The 17,723-nt window shown below is 44.4% G+C and overlaps 1 protein-coding gene and 1 pseudogene across 1 annotated transcript; both read right to left on the reverse strand.

The window, feature by feature from the left end:
• Positions 1 to 17,723, reverse strand: part of LOC136469383 (probable L-type lectin-domain containing receptor kinase S.5) — a 59,866-nt pseudogene that overhangs the window by 6,935 nt on the left and 35,208 nt on the right.
• LOC136472578 (TOM1-like protein 5) lies at positions 3,324 to 7,353 on the reverse strand. The gene is made up of 10 exons (XM_066470277.1): positions 7,217 to 7,353; positions 6,821 to 7,038; positions 6,415 to 6,493; positions 5,832 to 5,930; positions 5,617 to 5,730; positions 5,045 to 5,202; positions 4,558 to 4,633; positions 4,319 to 4,404; positions 4,036 to 4,185; positions 3,324 to 3,961 (listed from the first exon to the last, which is right to left on the reverse strand). Exons 2-10 carry the CDS (start codon positions 6,919 to 6,921, stop codon positions 3,616 to 3,618), a joined length of 1,209 nt encoding a protein of 402 aa, XP_066326374.1. The 5' UTR covers positions 6,922 to 7,038; positions 7,217 to 7,353; the 3' UTR covers positions 3,324 to 3,615.

Raw genomic sequence — 17,723 nt, forward strand, 5'->3', positions numbered from 1 at the left:
GACCCCTACAACTTCAACAGCCTCGAGCATGGCCGGCACGACGCACCAGTGATCAAGTACCAATGGCCATTCCTAACACTATGCTGCTATAGGAATAGGCCACAGTACTAGATCTTCCTTCCTCACTAAGGCTCCACATGTAGCTCTCTCATGTACTCCTGGCTCCCTCTTTGCGGCTATAAAAGGGGGCAGCCAGGGCCATTTCTGGGCCTGAAGGGGGAGACGCACACACACTCCGACGCAGGGAGAACATGGAGAAGAACACCTTGTAACATACACACGCACACATCCCGGCCGTCTGAGAGCAACGTCTCAAGCAGCCCACACGACACCGCTCCAAGACTTGGGATCAGCTCCCTCTCTCACCCAGCTTGTAACCCCCTACTACAAGCACCTCGGTGCAAGGAATACAAGATCGATCTCTCAGACTAGACGTAGGGCATCGATTGCCCGAACCAGTATAAACCTTGTGTCTCTTTACATCACCATCCGGGATTAGGGGCATGCAGTTCATATTTACTGGTTGGTTGAGGACCCCCCGGTCCAAAACACCGACAGTGATCTTTTATGTAGTGATGCATGGCCTGAACATTATGTGCTTTATGTGGCCACAAGACAATGTGATGTGTGGCCGTAAGCTTTTGTGTTGGAACTGGCCAAATGACTATGTAATGTGTGGCCTTAAGCTACTATGATGTAAGTGGCCAAATGTCAATGGATATGTAGACATCCCAACTATCTGAACCTGTTATGGTTTATATTAAATTATGTGCCACTGCTCTATGAAATGATGTTCATGTGATCTGTTTTTATCATACCTCTGTGAATTATGTGTCAATTCATCATTTCAGTTTTAGTCATCCATCAGCTTCATCCATCCATCCAGACAATAAAATTTTGGGGACAACATTTTTCAGTTTCATTCATCCATTACTTCATTACAGCATACATCACTACACACCCAAAGACAACGCATACAACACAAGCAATGAACATGTTCATTTTCAACATCAGTTTCTCCAGCTTGTGCTCCAATTCCTTCCTCTGCTTGTCACCATCTGGACTCCCCACTGAAGCTTCTTCTTCCACCACCTTTGCCCAGTTCGATGGCTGAACAATGACGATGCCGAGATCCTTCAACTGCTGGAAGTGTTGCTTTTCAAATCGATAATACCCACACAACTTGGGGAACTAAAAAAAGAACACAAATTACAACCCTAACTATGCTAATCTAGGAAAATCCAGGAGACAACTCACCCCATTCCTTGCACACTTGAAGTACAGACGGCCATGATTCTCACTGTCCTTCTTGGTCCGCCCTTCCACCACTCGAGCAAGATGGCAATCCGGGCAAGGGATCAATGGGAAACTGCTGAGCTCACCAATGGGATCGAGACCGATCGAGGCAATGCGGGTGCTCGGGCCACCGTGAAGCCTGCTCCTCGCCCGTCCACCTCCAGATGACTCTGAGTAATGCTCCATCGAGAAAGCTAGGAGAGGAAGGAGGGAGAGGAAGGTGGCGGCGGCGGCGGATGGCGGCGGCGGAGGAGGGCTACGGTGAGAGAGGGGAGACGAAGAACGAGCGAATGGGCCGGGTGAGGCGACTGAGTGCGGCCCGGCTAGGTTAGCAGCAGAGGGCAGGGGCAGCCGTGGTCATTTGCCACCCCCATGCTGCCTCGGATCCCACCTGGACTGACGCGCTGTCGTGCCACGAGTGCAAAAGTGGCAATTCTGTATCTCTTCTCTCTGTTGCGTGCCAAAGTCGTATTGCCAGCCGTTGCAGTGAGATCTCAGGAGGTGCCGATCCTTATAATGCTAAAAAGTTAAATCTCCCGATGTTGTACGTGACTGTGCGCAGGAGATCTGGCCAGAATGGATCCCACTTGAGTGGGCCGAACTGGGCCACTTTTTCACTCCATTTTGTGACAGTCTGCCCTCGCAATGGAAATCAATCCATTGTTCTGCTCCGCTTTTTTTTCAAAAAAAAATCAATTGCTTTGCTAAAAAAATCAGTCAATTGCAGTTAAAAAATCAATCACTGGTTAAATTTGCACAATTTTTTCTACAATATGAAAAGGGAGGAACTAGTGAACCACTTCCAAGCAGCAAGCTAAGGCCAAGTGAAAAGTTTCGTGGCGTTGTTCTCAGGATTGACATGTCATATAGAATGAAATGAAATATGAATCAAACATCCACTATCAATGGAAAGTTTCATTCTATGGTTCATACACATTTAATTTCATGACTAATAGAGAGTTGGTAACTGTGTTAAGAAAGTTTCATCCCCATAAAACTCATTTCTTCACTCTCATCTTAAAAATGTTGCCACATCATGAAAAGCGCTTATGTGACTAAACGCAAATGAAGTAATATATCTTCTCTTTTGTTTGTTGTCTTCATGAACGTGGCAGTAATATCTTTCTTTTCTTTTGTTGTCTTCTTGAATGTGGCTTTCCTTTTGCTTATTGCCTTCTTGAATGTGGCTTTTCTTTCGTCTTCTTGAATGTGGCGCCCCGGTGGCTGTTTAGGGCCTGTTTGGATTGATGAATTTTTCACGGGAATTTTGAAGGAGCACATTCATAGGAAAGGAATTGAGTAGGAGCGTTTGGATTGATCTGGAAATAAATAAAAAGCTGACAACGCAGCTTGTTTCCTGTAATCCAAACGCCTCAAACTGTGTCCATTCCTATATTTTGAAATCCTATAGTTTTTCATCAACCTTCTCGTTCCTATGTTTTGAAATTCTATAGTTTGTGTTTCTTCCTACTCTGGCCCTGTTCGCTTCTCTTATAATCCGTACTTTTCAACTTGTTTTTTCAGCCGGAGCAGTGTTTTTTTTTACAACAAATCAGCCGGAACAGTATTTCGACTTGTTTTACATCCTCATTCCTATGTTTCTTCCTATTCATTTGTTTTGGATTCCTATGTTTCTTCGTATTCATTTGTTTTGTAAACCTCCGTTTCAAACAGGACCTTAGTTAGCCAATCTCTGCTATCTTTAAACTCTCTACCCTCTTAGAAAGATAGCTCTTGCCATATTTTCCAAAAAAAAAAAAAAAACAAATTTACACAGTTTTGGTCAAAAACGTTAGTTTTTCAAAATTTTCGATCTACAGGCACCTCAAGGTGGGTTTCTCGCATGCGTTGCACAGTATTTTTCCCAAAGACAATGACCGGCCACTTTGGTGCCCTATGGCCGGCAGCAGCAATCTGACTGCTGAATAGCAACAGCATGCCCGCCTCCGGCAGACCTCCAAGTGCTACACCACACACGAGCAGAAAGCCAAAAGGGTAAAGTCACAGAAATGCTTCAGACCCAAGCATACTCCCACGCAGTAGATCACAATCATCTATAGATCTGAAAGAAAAGAACCCACAACGCCACACCAACACAACGGTCTCCCAATAATGTCATCAGCCAAAGGGAAAAGATGGAAAGGAAGAACAAAATGCTACCAAACCAAGTGTACACAGGTCAGCATGAAGAAGAAAGAGATGCCGAGGGCCGAGCCAAACTCCGGCGCAACACCAATGTATCGCCTGCCTGGCCAAGTGGGAGACCAACAACCCCAAGAAGGGAACCCTATATGTACTGCCACTGCTGCTGATGCCCCCTCAGTCGCCGTAATCAGTGCTGCCACTACATGAGCTGCTGCCATCCCGGCTGTGCTGTGACAGGCCCCTCAGGTGGCCCGGCAGGCTGGCCACGCCGTCGATGCTCTTCTCCCGGAAGAACCTCTCCCTCTCAGCATGCTTTGCGGGTGGTGGTGGGATCAGCGGAGCGGGATCAGGCCTTGCCTCCTCACAGTCCGGCGAACGGATGTTCAGCGCACCCAGTCTCTTGTCGGGGTGACGTGACTGGATGGTCAGCGGCCGCCGCAGCTTGTCCTCGGGCATGGGTCGGAATGACGGCACCGAGTCATCTGTGTAGTCCTGCGACAGAGCTTTCCCCTTCCGCAGTCTGTTTTAGTAGGGAGAGAATTCTGTAAGAGGCTGCCTTCCATCATTCAGAAGGAAAATGGTGCATGATCCTACCTCCGATTGAGACTTTCAGCATCCTCTTCCTCCTTTATGTTAGAAGCTACTGTTGTTGTCGGGTGAACGAAAAGCAACGCATCATGCCGGACAAGGACCTTATGTAGCTCTTCATTTAGCTCTATAGCTTGTGATACCACCATTTCATCCCTAGCAAATAATAGCGGCAACACAAAACATCAGTGCAGCTGTAGCAGACAGCGACAAGTAACAAACAGGTGATAGATGTGCACAGATATTCCAACACCATGCCAAAGCAACAGTAATAAAACCGGATCCTTACCTTGATGTCATAACAAGGTGGATTATTCGTTGCTTCTGAAACGTACATTGCTCGACAAGATCCAACACAAATTCATCCGTTGCTCCCTACAAGAACACAGCGCTAGGGCATAAGTTATACAGAGTAAAAGCACTTTAGCTGCACAGCAAGAGGATAAAGAGGTGCAAAAATCCAACAAGCAATCAAACTAGAGAAGGATGCAGATATATTGATGATGTGGATATTAATTTAACACATACCTCAGGGTGCCTAGGATCCATAGAATTAAGCACATCCCTCAATACTTCCATGACACTAGAGGCTTTCTGGACTATACTGAAAAACATCACAATGCGCTGTTAGAACATAGGAATAACAATCCATAAAGATGAGGCAAATTTTGTCGCATCCAGATCCAGTTATACTGTCCTAAGTACTATATCAATAATGAAAGGTATCACAGATGCTAAGCACGGCATCCTGAGGACACCTGTGCTGCACAGAACTTATCGTGCCATAAATCCCCCCCAGAAGAGATGTATATAACTACCATGGAATAGAAAAAAGAAAACAACACATGACATTAACAAGTGACACACCAATTCCAAAAGAAAATCAAAATCTACAACAAACTGCGTACCAATGGTTATTCAACCACATGCTGCAACTCCACACTATATGATGTACATCGTCATAGTGACTCCTACCATACAGCTCGAGATTAACATATCAGTGCCAAGAAAGTACCTTGCATCAGGAGCAGGCTGAGTGTGCACTTCCTGTTGAGCTTCATTCAATTGGGTCGACAAACTTTCATTATTTCGTTCTGTTCTCGTCTCGGGGACTGGCACTTCTGCTCGTGTGACAACAACATTTGGGCGATTTGAAAATTGCACACCAGCAGACTATGGAGGCAAGATAAATGATAGCTTCAGCTATATATCATAATAAACACTGCAACAACCAAAAAACAGCTACTTCCTATTGTAAGCTAACAACAAAAGAATATGTTGAAGAGAAGAAATGTTCTGCACATATTGGAGTCATAGAAGTGGTTAAGGAATAAATATTGCAACCACCAAGCAAACAACAGCACCACAGAAGTATGTATGACACTTTTATGACTCTTCACATATTTATCAATAAATCGACAAACAATTTGCACATGCGTTTCACTTGAGCAAGAAAAAAAACTTCTAGTTAAAAGGAATAAACACACCAACAGTTAAACATAGTGCTACCAAAATTCTCAACACAAATACATGGGAAGAAACAAAGGAAACCAAGCAAAAGAAGTAAACTGTAAATATGATACCTACCACCAACTCATAGTATGCCTCATAGTACTGAGGAAACTTTGCTTTAGCTCCACCAAGGGATGTTTGTGTAGCATCTAACAGAAGAAATATTTTTTCTCGAACTGGTAAATCCGTCTGCAACCAAGATAGCGTATTATGTCAACATCAATTGGTAAAGTTTCAAATGAGAACAGGTTTCACAATTGTCATCCTAAATTCAGTGAAAAAGAAGTTACCTTTTTCTTCACTATCTTCACAAGTATTGGAAGAAGCCCATTATCGATGACCTGCCTATGGATAGGCTCTCCGCAATTATTCAAAAGCATCTCCAATAGCTGAAACAAATAGCAGTGAATCTGAATCAAGACCAAAGGTTAATCATAGAAACACATCTGCACATTCTGTAATGATCTAATTAAAATTTTTAAAATGAAAAATGATAGGCCATTTAGGTACAGTGACATCAGGACCAAAACCTACATTCACAGTTCAGAAAATTCAAGACGTAAATATGAAGCGCAGCGGCAGAATTAACTCAGCAGACAAGAAAACATCTGAAGTACTACCATGCCTGCTTTTACATCAAATGAACAGTACCATTAGCAAGAGTAGCTCTTTTTGCTTTCATGGAGTTTTCCATTGTGGGTGACTGGGTGAGCAAAAGTACAAGTCGCCCTCCCTTCTTACATGTCTATGATTCATGATCAAATATAAAAGGAATGTATCCCTGTGTCTAGCATAGTCATCTAGATACTTATAGCACACCAGTTGATCGGGGAATCGGGATCCAAGAGGGCTTCTGCTGTGAAAATAACTCACCATAACAGCAAAGAGTTGAGTGCTCTTGCTCCTGCTCCCTATAGACTTTTTTATGGACTTGATCACATCCTTCGCTTTCCTGGTGACAGTAAAAGGGAACAGAAAATTAACACATCATTCAAGTAAACAAAAAACACCCTTTCCAAATGGCAACCCATGAACCACCACTTATATGCAAAAATTAAAAAAAAAATCATAGCCAACTGGCAACGAAAAACTGGTAGCGCTTCCAGATCAATTCACCGTACACTCAAAAAGAAATGGCAATAATAAGAGAGTACAATATCTAATTCATCGTCACAGCCTTCAACCAGCAAAGTTGCAATGCTACTCGGTAACCAATGGTTCCGAAAAGGGGAAAAACAGGGGGAGAAAGGGAACAGAAAGGGGGGAATGGCAAGCATACCCAGGATCCTGCGCCACGAGCTCGCAGATTTCGATGTTCTTTGCCCAATCCATCTCCTTGAGCTTGTCGCTCGTCGCCGCCTTCACCATTTCCGCAGCCATCTTCTCCCCGTGCGCCTCCTTCACCCTATTACCCCTCCTCCTCTCACTCACGAGCAAATCCAGGCCCGTATTCCACAGCGCCGGGCGAGGAAACGGGAGAGAAGAAATCCCTGCCTCCTGCAACGAGGCCATTCCGAGCGTAAAGATCGCGCTTTTGAGCATAAACCGCAGCCTGCGAGCAAGGAAAGAAGCATTTTGCCCGAGCCGAAAGAACGAGGAGAGGGAGATGCAATCTGGAGCTACAAGATCACATCGGCGGGAGCAGAAAGCGAGGGAAGCGGTAGCGCGCACGAACCTAGATCGGCCGCAGGTGCACCCGCGACGCGACGCGCTGCTAGTGGATTTTGGCTGGCGACGGCGGTGGCGCGGCCATGGCGCCGGCGGCACGCGCAGTGATCTCAGTCGGAGGACGCGGCCGAGGCGGGTGGGAGAAGTCTGGAAGCTAGGAATTAAGGAAAAGACATGTCTTGTCCTTTTACAGATTACACCCTGAAACTTTCTGGTGTGAGCTTGTCGGTACCAATTGACTTCTGTGTCTCTGCCGCCACGTCATCCGGTTAACCACCTGACTGAAATTTTCCACGCAATTCTTGCTCCGTCCAACTTCCTCAGTAGAGCATGTTTTTCACTTTTTTTTGTCTATATAAAAGCATCATTTTTTTTGGTTCTTACGTGTTGTGTCATCCTCACAATGCTTTAGTTAAGAAAAAGTTGAAGAAACAACGTTTTACTAGAACCCAAAACTGCAATATTGTTAACCCCTATAAGTTCTACAAGATTACACGATGTCTTGTGAGTAGAAAAATCATATTTAGATGCAAAAGTATTTTTGAGCTTTATAAAAAAAATCATGGTTTAAAAAATACATTGTTTTAAGAGCACCATGAAATTGTTTGATGCAACAAACTTTGTACATATAGTTTTAAAATGATAGTTTTACTCAAACGGTAGGATTTTGAAATCTGAAAAAGTCCACTTTATATCTCTTTTTTTTCTAAACAATGGTTTGACATACCTACGAATTCTAAAACTATAGTTTTTTGATATCCTAATTTCTTAATAGTAATCAGGGTTGTACCAAATATAAACAGTCATTTGGGTAAGTCCTATAATCCTGACAGCATCGACTAGTGTTCAACGGTTCAACCCTGCATACCATATACACTTATGGGACCTGATTATATCGTCTTACATGGATATCAATAAATTGATCGGTCACCCACCGCATACAGGCATTACTAATACAATTTAGAATTATTTTTGTCATACAGGAGTTTAAACTATTTACAAACCAGCTCTAGAGATACTATGTACTAGTACTTAGCAAATGCACTGCGAAGATGTCAAATCTCTTGTTAAGGACGATATCAAACTATAAAGATTAATAACACGTAAGATCCTCTCTTTTCCATTGCGTGGTGAAACCACTTTTAGTTTCATCCATCGTCCATTCAAATCAAATCAAAAGGAAAATAAAGTCACTGTCAAAGAATCGAATCTGGATTTCTGAGCTTGGTCCATTAACCGTGTGTTCACCGGCGCCTGCGTGTCTGGCTGTCTGCATGCAAAGGGTTGGAAAAGTTGACCGACGACCATCTGGAACCGGTCCACTAACGAAGTAGAAACAAATACCACAAAACCACAGGGTCCTGCGCGCAAAACCGTGGGGCAACAAAAAGCAAGAGCGGGGGCAGGGAGGCCGCGTGCGACAGCTTGGGACGGCGTGTGCGTTCCGCTCACCGGGTGGGCCCCGCCAGGTCCACGCCGCCCAACGCGCCGTGTGCCCGGCACGTGGGGCCGCCGGACGCGCCGTGGACCCGGCGCCGGTGTGGGAGGGCCCTCGGGGCTCAGCGGCGAGTGGCCCGCGCGGGGGCGGCACGTGGGTGGGCCCCGGCCCGGCCGGCGCCGCGCCTCGCTGCTTGCAGCGCTAGTGCTAGCCTGGACGCGGGCGAGCAGGCGGGGGCGCGTGCGCGGACACGCGGGTGGGTGGGTTGGGACGCTGGATGGCGGGGCCCGAGCGCGCTTGGGCCCTCGTGGCAGTGTGTGGGTCTCGCGTGTCATTTGCTCGTGGACAGCAAGGAAATTGCTTGGTGTCACAACAGTCCGGCAGCAGCAAATTAGAGCAACCAACCACACTCAGGAGGTTCTTCATCATCAGATCAAGGATGAATGTAACAGTGTCGAAGGAGGAAACAAGAGCTCATTAGACCTTCTTTTTAAGTAAACTTTTTTTTCTTTATACTGTCACAAGTAATTCTTAAGTAGCAAAAGTTGTCGTCGTCTCTGAATTAATGCGGACGACAACCGTTTGGAAATTGGAAGCTCGATAGTAGGAGTAATTAACTAGGTTGGTTGGTGGTAAATCGGTTTTGATAGATTAGTTGACAAGGTATGTCCATACTTATGGTGTGTCTAATGTCTATATGCATGACTGCTTTTTATGATAACCGAGGACAAAAGTGTATGACATGGACACACACTGATGAAGAAGAAGCCGCCGGTGGGAGTTAAGCATCATTGTCATGTGGGTGTAGCTAAATAGCACAAGCACAAGGTGGCGGACAGAGTTGAGGTTTCAACGCCACTAGGGGAGCAAAGATCAACTCATCCCATGGATGGAGCTGCTAGAAGATAGACAAGCAATCTATCTATCTATCTATCTATCTATCTGTAATCTAATTCATCCGTGGTTTCCGGCGTTGTTATATATGAAGGCTCCGTTCGGCTTATCTTATAATCCACACTATTCAGCTTGTTTTTTTCAGCTGGAACAATGTTTTTCTCTCACAACAATTCAGTCAGAACAGTGTTTTTCAGCCAATTCAGCTAAGTTTCAGCAAGTCGAATGGGGCCAAAAACAACAATAATGAAGTCTAGGTACGATGATAGATCCTCCTTGGTTGGTGGTAGTTAGATTTAATTATGTACTCCCTCCGTATCCTAATTAGATGACGTTTAGGACATGAGTGTGATTACCAAGGAGTCATTAAGTAGAGGGTATTTTTCCCTGTATGCCCCTATTAAATACGCCTGCGGGTTCATTGTATACAAGAACGAATCAGAGTTGGAGTGGCTAGCGCAGTGCGGTAAGTGCCCCAAGGTCCTAGGTTCGATTCCTGGGGGGCGCATGTATTTTTTGATATCGCTAGTTTGCATGGCGATTTTTGCATGCTACTGTGCGGAGCGAGTCCGTCGTGCGCGCTCGCGCCTGGGCGCGTGTTTGCTTCCAGTTTTCGCGCGGTGTCAGCGAGTTTGGCCGCGTTTTTGCCATTCAATTTTTCATTTTTTGGCCTGGCGCTCGTGCATGCGACGTTTGGGATACTTGCAGACAGTTTAATAAAGCGCCGCTGTCCTTCAGTTCCTCACGCCACATGTGTTCTTCATGCCACTTCGTTTGAGTACTGAGCTTAGCATGGCTGATTTGTGGACTGGTTTTGATCTGAACGAGCCTGGCGCTGAAGATGACGCCGCCGCCGCTGCGTTCGACCTCGACGAGCACGACGCCGCTGCGTTCGACCTCGACGAGCACGACGCCGCTGCGTTCGATCTCAACATGCCTCTGATGGAGGATCAGAATAACAATGGTAATGATCTCAACATGCCTCCGACGCCGCTCCGTTGAATTGGATCAGAGCAATTTTTTCTCAGACGATTGTTCATTTTTTTGGACATGGTTTGATTTGAACTTGCCAGTAGATGAATATGGAGCTGTTGATTTTGATTATTTACAGAATCATGCTGGTACGTACTACAAATACTTGTTAGCACAATCTTGCTAATAGAATATGCCTATTAATATCATGAAGTGCTTGTTTACAACTTGCCGTGGCCAAGCATAATTGATTGTGCTTGTTTTTCTGCTGTAAATAGAACATGCTAGAACATGCCGTGGCCAAACAATAAACGTGCTGTAAATATCATGAAGTGCTTGTTTACAACTTGCCGTGGCCAAGCATAGTTGCATGATTGTGCTTGTTTAAACAGAACATGCTGCCGTGTACTACTACGAATATTATCTTGCCTAGTAAATGTGCTTGCTAATAAAAGAACTTGCTGTTGCTAGCTAAGAATAGAACTTGCCGTGATGTTTAACTTTGAATATAACTTGCCGTAATAAAAGATCACTATGAATGGCCTTGTTTTTTTTCTCTCTATAAATACTAGAAAATGCCATTGTTTAACTTTGAAAAGCATTATTTTTTTAACAGATCATGTTCAACAGCCCCACCGAAATAAAGAGACGACAGAACACCTCCGCAAACAAGTTTATCAATCTTTGTTGGCTACAAGCAACAATGGTAAACTAGCCAAGAAGGACACTACCATTGTTGCTGAGCAATTTGGGCTTAAAATTCGGGCAGTTCAAAGGTTATGGAAAAGAGGTAAAACTCAACTTGCAAACTCCATTCCGGTTGATGTTTCAAGTCTAAAGAAGGGTAGAGTAGGCCGCAAGCAAATCCCTGTTGACTTAGATGCATTGAGAAACATTCCTCTAAAGCAAAGAATGACTATAGAGGATGTGTGCAAGGCACTAAATTTGAGCAGATGGCAGATTCAAAGGTATTTGAAAAAAGGCTACCTTAGGCGCCACTCTAGTAGCATCAAACCCTTTCTCACTGAAGCTAACAAGAGGGCTAGGTTACAGTGGTGTGTTGACATGGTTAACAGGGAGTTGCTTGATGATCCAAAGTTTAAGGAGTTGTATGACTTTGTTTTTATTGATGAGAAATGGTTTTACCTACATCAAAAAAATGAAAGATATTATTTGCTACCCGAAGAAGATGTACCACATCGGACTTGTAAGAACAAGAACTACATTCCTAGGCTCATGTTCTTGTGTGCTTGCGCTCGACCAAGGTTTAGGGATGGGGTTTGTACTTTTGATGGTAGGATTGGATGTTTCCCACTTGTTCATTTTGAACCGGCTATGAGAAGTAATGAGAGGACCGGCCGTGTTCGTGGCGACATGGTTATGAAGCCCATTACATTGATCACTAGAGATGTGATTAGGGACTTTATGATCAACCAAGTGTTGCCGGCCATTAGATCCAAATGGCCAAGAGAAGATGTGGGTAGACCAATCTTTATCCAACAAGACAATGCACCCTCTCATTTGAAATTGGATGATCCGGAATTTTGTGCGGCCGCTAAGCTAGGAGGATTTGATATTCGCCTAATCTGTCAACCACCAAACTCTCCGGATTTCAACATTCTTGACTTGGGTTTCTTTCGAGCAATACAAGCAATTCAATATAAAAAGGATGCAAAAACTATAGAGGCTCTAGTTCCCGCCGTCAAAGAGGTAATTTGCAATTCATGGAAGCAATTCAAATTGTTCACACATGTTTTGTTGCACAATTGTTTTCTCATTCGTTCTTTTGTTGCACAATTGTTTTGTAGTCATTCATGGAGTACTCGCCACACCTTGCAAACCGGATGTTTCTAACACTACAAGGTGTCTTCTTGGAAGCAATGAAAGTGAAAGGTTGCAACAAGTTTGAGATACCTCACATGAAAAAAGAAACACTAGAAAGAGAAGATCGGCTGCCATCTTGTTTGCCTTGTGATCCATCATTGCTACATGAAGCCGAAGCTACTCTTGCTGCATGAAAAAATTATAATGATGCTTGTTAGCTTTTGTAGTAGAGACATCTTGTAATGTTGCATGAACTAAACCATTGCTGATTGTTTCATGAACTAAATTTGTAATCTTACCGATGCTTTGGCGTACTCCTTTGTCGGCAGCAAGCCCTTGTAGTGCTCCATGAAAAGCTCGCAGTCCACGTTGATGTGGCCGAGCATGGCATCGATGGAGTAGTCCGCGTGGACGAGACCACAACGAGGGCATGGGTAGAACCGCGAGTGCGCACGGTTCCACGCTTCGCGGTCCTCATGGACGAGATGGCAGCGACCGCAAACGAAAGCGCTCGGTGGCAAGGACTCCGGCACCACACTGTCCGCGGTGAGCAACACGACCTCCTGCGAGTCCAGCGCCACGTCGTCCGTGGCGAGCAGCACGACCTCTTGCGAGTCCAGCGCCACGCCGTCCGCGGCGACCTCCTGCGAATCCGGCACCACGCCATCTGTGGCGAGCAGCACGACCTCGTCCGGCTCCTGCGAGTCCAGTGCCACGCCATCCGTGAAGACCTCCTGCGAATCCAGCGTGACGACGTCCGCAGAAACTGGGACCACGCCGTCCGCGGCGAGCAGCAGCGGGTCGAGCGAATCCAGCGCGATGGACAGCAGCGGGTTAGAGTCCACTGACAGCAGTGGGTCAGAGTCCACAGACAGCAGTGGGTCGTCGACGTCCTCCATGGCGAACTCCTCCGACTCTGGCCCGATGTCCTCCGCGGCTAGCACCTCCAACTCCGTCCCGACGCCGTCCGCGGCGACCAGCACCGAGTCCGGCCCCCGCGCGCCGCCGGTATCCATGGCGAGGAAAGGGGGCGCTAGACCCTAACCAACAGACTCTACGACGAGCAGCTGAGGGAGATGAAGTCTGCGCTGTGGACGGCGAGGGCGAGCGTGCTGCCCTGTTGGCGAGCGTGCTGTGGGTGGCCCGACGTCTTCAATCGAGGAGTCCAACGATTAAGCGCAGTAATGACATCGAGAGGCGAGCGAAGCCGAGCGGCCGGGCTGAGGGGTAAACGCATGCATGCATGCATGCTGTGGGCGGCCCGACGTCTGTGCTGTTTGCATGCATGCACGTGAGGGGTAAACGCGTCCAAATTAGGCCTCGGTACTCAGAACGTCATCCTTTGCCACAAACGCATCACGCTCCCGAACGCCCTCTAATTAGGATACGGAGGGAGCACGTTGTAAGTTTAGGGGCTGTCTGGAAGTCCTAGCTAGGACTTTGCTCCTCCAACTTGTGCACTGTTTTGTGATACTATTCATCAAACAGGAAAGAACCACTATTTTTTGCTTCTCTGGCTCTGGCTCCTCAGCCATTGAGCCAGAGCCGAGAGGAGCCCGAGCAAGTCCTTACTACTACTTTTATATATTAATAAATTGATATGACATATATTACTCTCTTCATCCATAAAAAAATACAATTATGGGATCCGTGCTAGTCAAACTAGTTTAAGTTTGACCAAATTTATGATAAATAGTATTAGTTTTAAGTCTACAAATAAATTTATTGTGAAAATATATTATATAACAAATCTAATGGTATTTATTTTATATTACAAATGTTAGTGCTTTTTATATAAAATTTAGTCGAAGTTCAAATTTGACTCTTCGGAAAGTGAAAATTGTATTTTTTTTTTGGAGGGAGTACTAAATTGGTAGTACAGTAGCTGTGTTATATTGGCAATTTATAGCCTGTTCGTTTGTTAATTTCAACCAAGACTTATCAGACAATCAATAGTGTTTTTCTCTCGCAACAAACTAACACCAGTCAAACTTATCGGCCCTAGAACCCACCAACGAACAGGCCGTTGGCACTTTGTGTTTATGGGCACCAGCCACCAACCACCAATGCAACGACGTAACCGTACCAGTACGTTGATGTCGGTGTGTGTGCACCGGAAGCACTATCTAAGCTACCGGATTAAGACCCTCTTTGGTTTCCATAGATACATGGAGTATTAAATATAGATTAATTATAAAACTAATTGCATAACTTGCGACTAATTTGGGAGACGAATCTTTTAAGCCTAATTAGTACATGATTTTGACAACGTGGTGCTACAGTAAACATATGCTAATGACAGATTAATTAGGCTTAAAAAATTCGTCTCGAAAATTAACCTCCATCTATGTAATTGGTTTTGTAATTAATCTATATTTAATACTCCTTATTAATTTTTAAATATTCGATATGACATAAATTTAAGAAGCGACTAAAGAACCCAACACCTCATAGTGGTAAAGGAAGCACAAGCACATGTACGACCGCGTACTGCCTAGTTGAGTCGAGTCAGTCCGCCATTAGTCAACTCATGCTAATTAGTACTAGTTTGACACTTGTCAAATTAAAGTAGTTTATGTTGCTTGATGCTGCAACATCTATGTAAAATGCATGGATCCAGTACCGAAAAGAAAGAGAGGGGTCAGTCAGATTGTCACTTCATCTCAACGGCCGTCGTGGACACTGCTCATCTCCACTCTGCTCTTGGTGGCTGTGTTTTCCTTCTCCATCGACCCATTCTGTTCATGTCGTTTGAGCCTCTGATTCCAATATATATACTCCATACCACTGCAATGTTCGTCCATGTTCATCTTTCTTAACCAACCCTCCACTGTCAAGGTAAATAGGTATACTACACCTACAGCGTGTTTCTGTTCTAGTTGTGCGTTAGCCGGCCTGACCATGGAGAATCAATTAACCTAGTCGATCCTGGGCAATGACGAAGGTCCCTACCTATGTTTGCTAATTTAGCTAGTGTTACTTCATCATCCAGTCACAAATATTAAGTTATCTCACTACTCCAAGTCCGTCCGTGGATCATCGTGGGGTCTAAATCCAGCATCACTGTTATAACCGGACTTGACAGAGGGTAACCTAATATGCAGGGATGATAGACTTGGCAGCTCTTGGGTAAATTTGATGGTGTAGTTTCATAAATCAATTATACTTTCTCTGCATTTTGTAACCAAATGTTTTAGCCCAAGCTGTGTTTGGAAGCCGTGTTAATATCACAATTGTCACTTAATACATAGCCACATCTGGATTTGTCAGGTGTTAGCTCTAAGTACTCCGTTGAGTACAAGTAGCCCAGACAGTCAGCGGTCTGAGCTACTAGCAGCAGTAGTAGGCCAGTAGCAGAGCACTACTGATCCATCCAGATCCAGATCCAGATCCAGCTACCAGCCCATGGTAAGACAACACCTATCGTCTATCGTCCGTATAAATCAGTTTCATTATTACCGCTTCTCTGTGATTTGGTGCCTAGTACTATCGACAGATAGTACTGTATGCAGTGCATGTCGATAGTACTGTATGCAGTGCTGTCAGTAAAATCACCTGCCGCAACAACTACGGAGTACCTGCATTGCCAACAACGTACGTACACACAATGACTGGGGACTGGCCATGCATTGCGACCAACGAATTGCTGGTAGTTAATGTGACAGTGATGATGGTTCATTAAAAGGGCGTACCTAGCGTAGAAAGTTCTCGCTCTGTGCGGGTCTAGGGAAGGATATCAGTGGCAAGTCTTACCCTCGCCTGTGCAATACGAGGAGACCGCGACGAATCCAGGACCTTCCGGTCACAGGCGGTAAAACTCTACCGCTTGCACCAGGCCCGCCCTTCGGTGATGCTGATTGATTAAGGAGGTCAAAATGGTGCAGCAACATTTCTCTGTCCGAGCTGTTAGAATGTTACTGTATCATCATCTAATAAACCGGTGATGCGGTGGTCAAAAAAGAATTCATTGCGGTTTATATATCTCTATATCTATCTGCTGCTAAAAAGTTGTTTAGATGTAAAGAACGAGCTCAGAACCATAATGTTGATTGCCCCATTCATTTTCTGGGCCTCCAACAATGCGGCTTTGGGCCCAACACCAACGCTGGCAAGACCGCAAGAGGCCACAGTTACCATGGGCCCCAGAAAGTGCCAGGCTGCTTGGGCTGCCTCAAGGCCATGTGGCTCACAGCCGCAGGCCGCACCTAAGTCATTTCTGCCTCTCTAAAGTCTAAACTGTGGTGCTCCTAAGCCCTTGTTTAGTTCATGAAAAGTTTTTTCAAAAAATGCTACAGTACCCATTATATTAAATCTTGCGGTATGTGCATGGAGCATTAAATGCAGACGAAAATAAAAACTAATTGCACAGTTTGGTTGGAAATTGCGAGACGGACGTTTTGAGCCTAATTAGTCCATAATTGAACACTAATTGCCAAATAAAAACGAAAGTGCTACAGTAGCTAAATTTCTAACTTTTCGCGAACTAAACACGCGCTAAAAAAAGTCTAAACTGTGGTATAGTTTAAGTTTTCTCGTCGAATTGAAAAATGAGACAATCTGTTTTTTTTTTAAAAAAAACCTACATAAAATCATTTAAGTTACCTCTTCCCTCTGGTTAAAAATGGTTTTAAAAGTGGTTTTTGTCATTTTCAATTTAAAAATTATAGTGAACACTTAATAAGGTCTGTATATACTAGTTCCTAAATAAACTGGCCATCATTTTTTTAAAAAAAATACATGTAGTTTTCACACCATGTGAATTACTTCCTCCATTCCAAATTATAAGACGTCTTGACTTTTTTTTCTAGATATATAAGCTTTTCTATGCGCTATGCATCTAGAAAAGTTAAGACGCCGTATAATTTGGAGCAGAGGGAATATATATTATGAAAATATTTATCATAGCGAATCTAAAAACATATGTTGTTAACCTATACATTTTTTGTTAAAATTGATGGTCAAATATAAAAATATTTGCCTTAGTACAAAGCTAACATAGCATGTAAAAAAATGGAGGGAGTATACATAGATGATGGTTCATGCATATCCATCCACACTTCCTTTTTTTTCTTCTATACTTATTTCTTTTCTTTTCTTTTCTTGCGAAACCACACTTGTTGTTCTTTACAACTCTACAGGCTCCAACTTCTGTACTAGTTCAGCTAGTTTATCCACTTCTTACCACTGCATTACAACTTTCCATTTGTCTTTATATATTTTCCTAATTTCCTTTGCTTTTCTTCTTTGTTTCCTAGTACAATGACACAAGAAAGGGCTAATCTAATCAACAACGTCACTGCTGCTGGAGAACAAGAACACAAATAAGATCAGCGGAGAATCTAGCAAAGGCTGGGAAGAGGGTTTCTCAACAAACGATCCAGTTCAA

This window comes from Miscanthus floridulus, chromosome 8 (genome assembly GCF_019320115.1).
Source record: "Miscanthus floridulus cultivar M001 chromosome 8, ASM1932011v1, whole genome shotgun sequence".
Taxonomy (NCBI): domain Eukaryota; kingdom Viridiplantae; phylum Streptophyta; class Magnoliopsida; order Poales; family Poaceae; genus Miscanthus; species Miscanthus floridulus.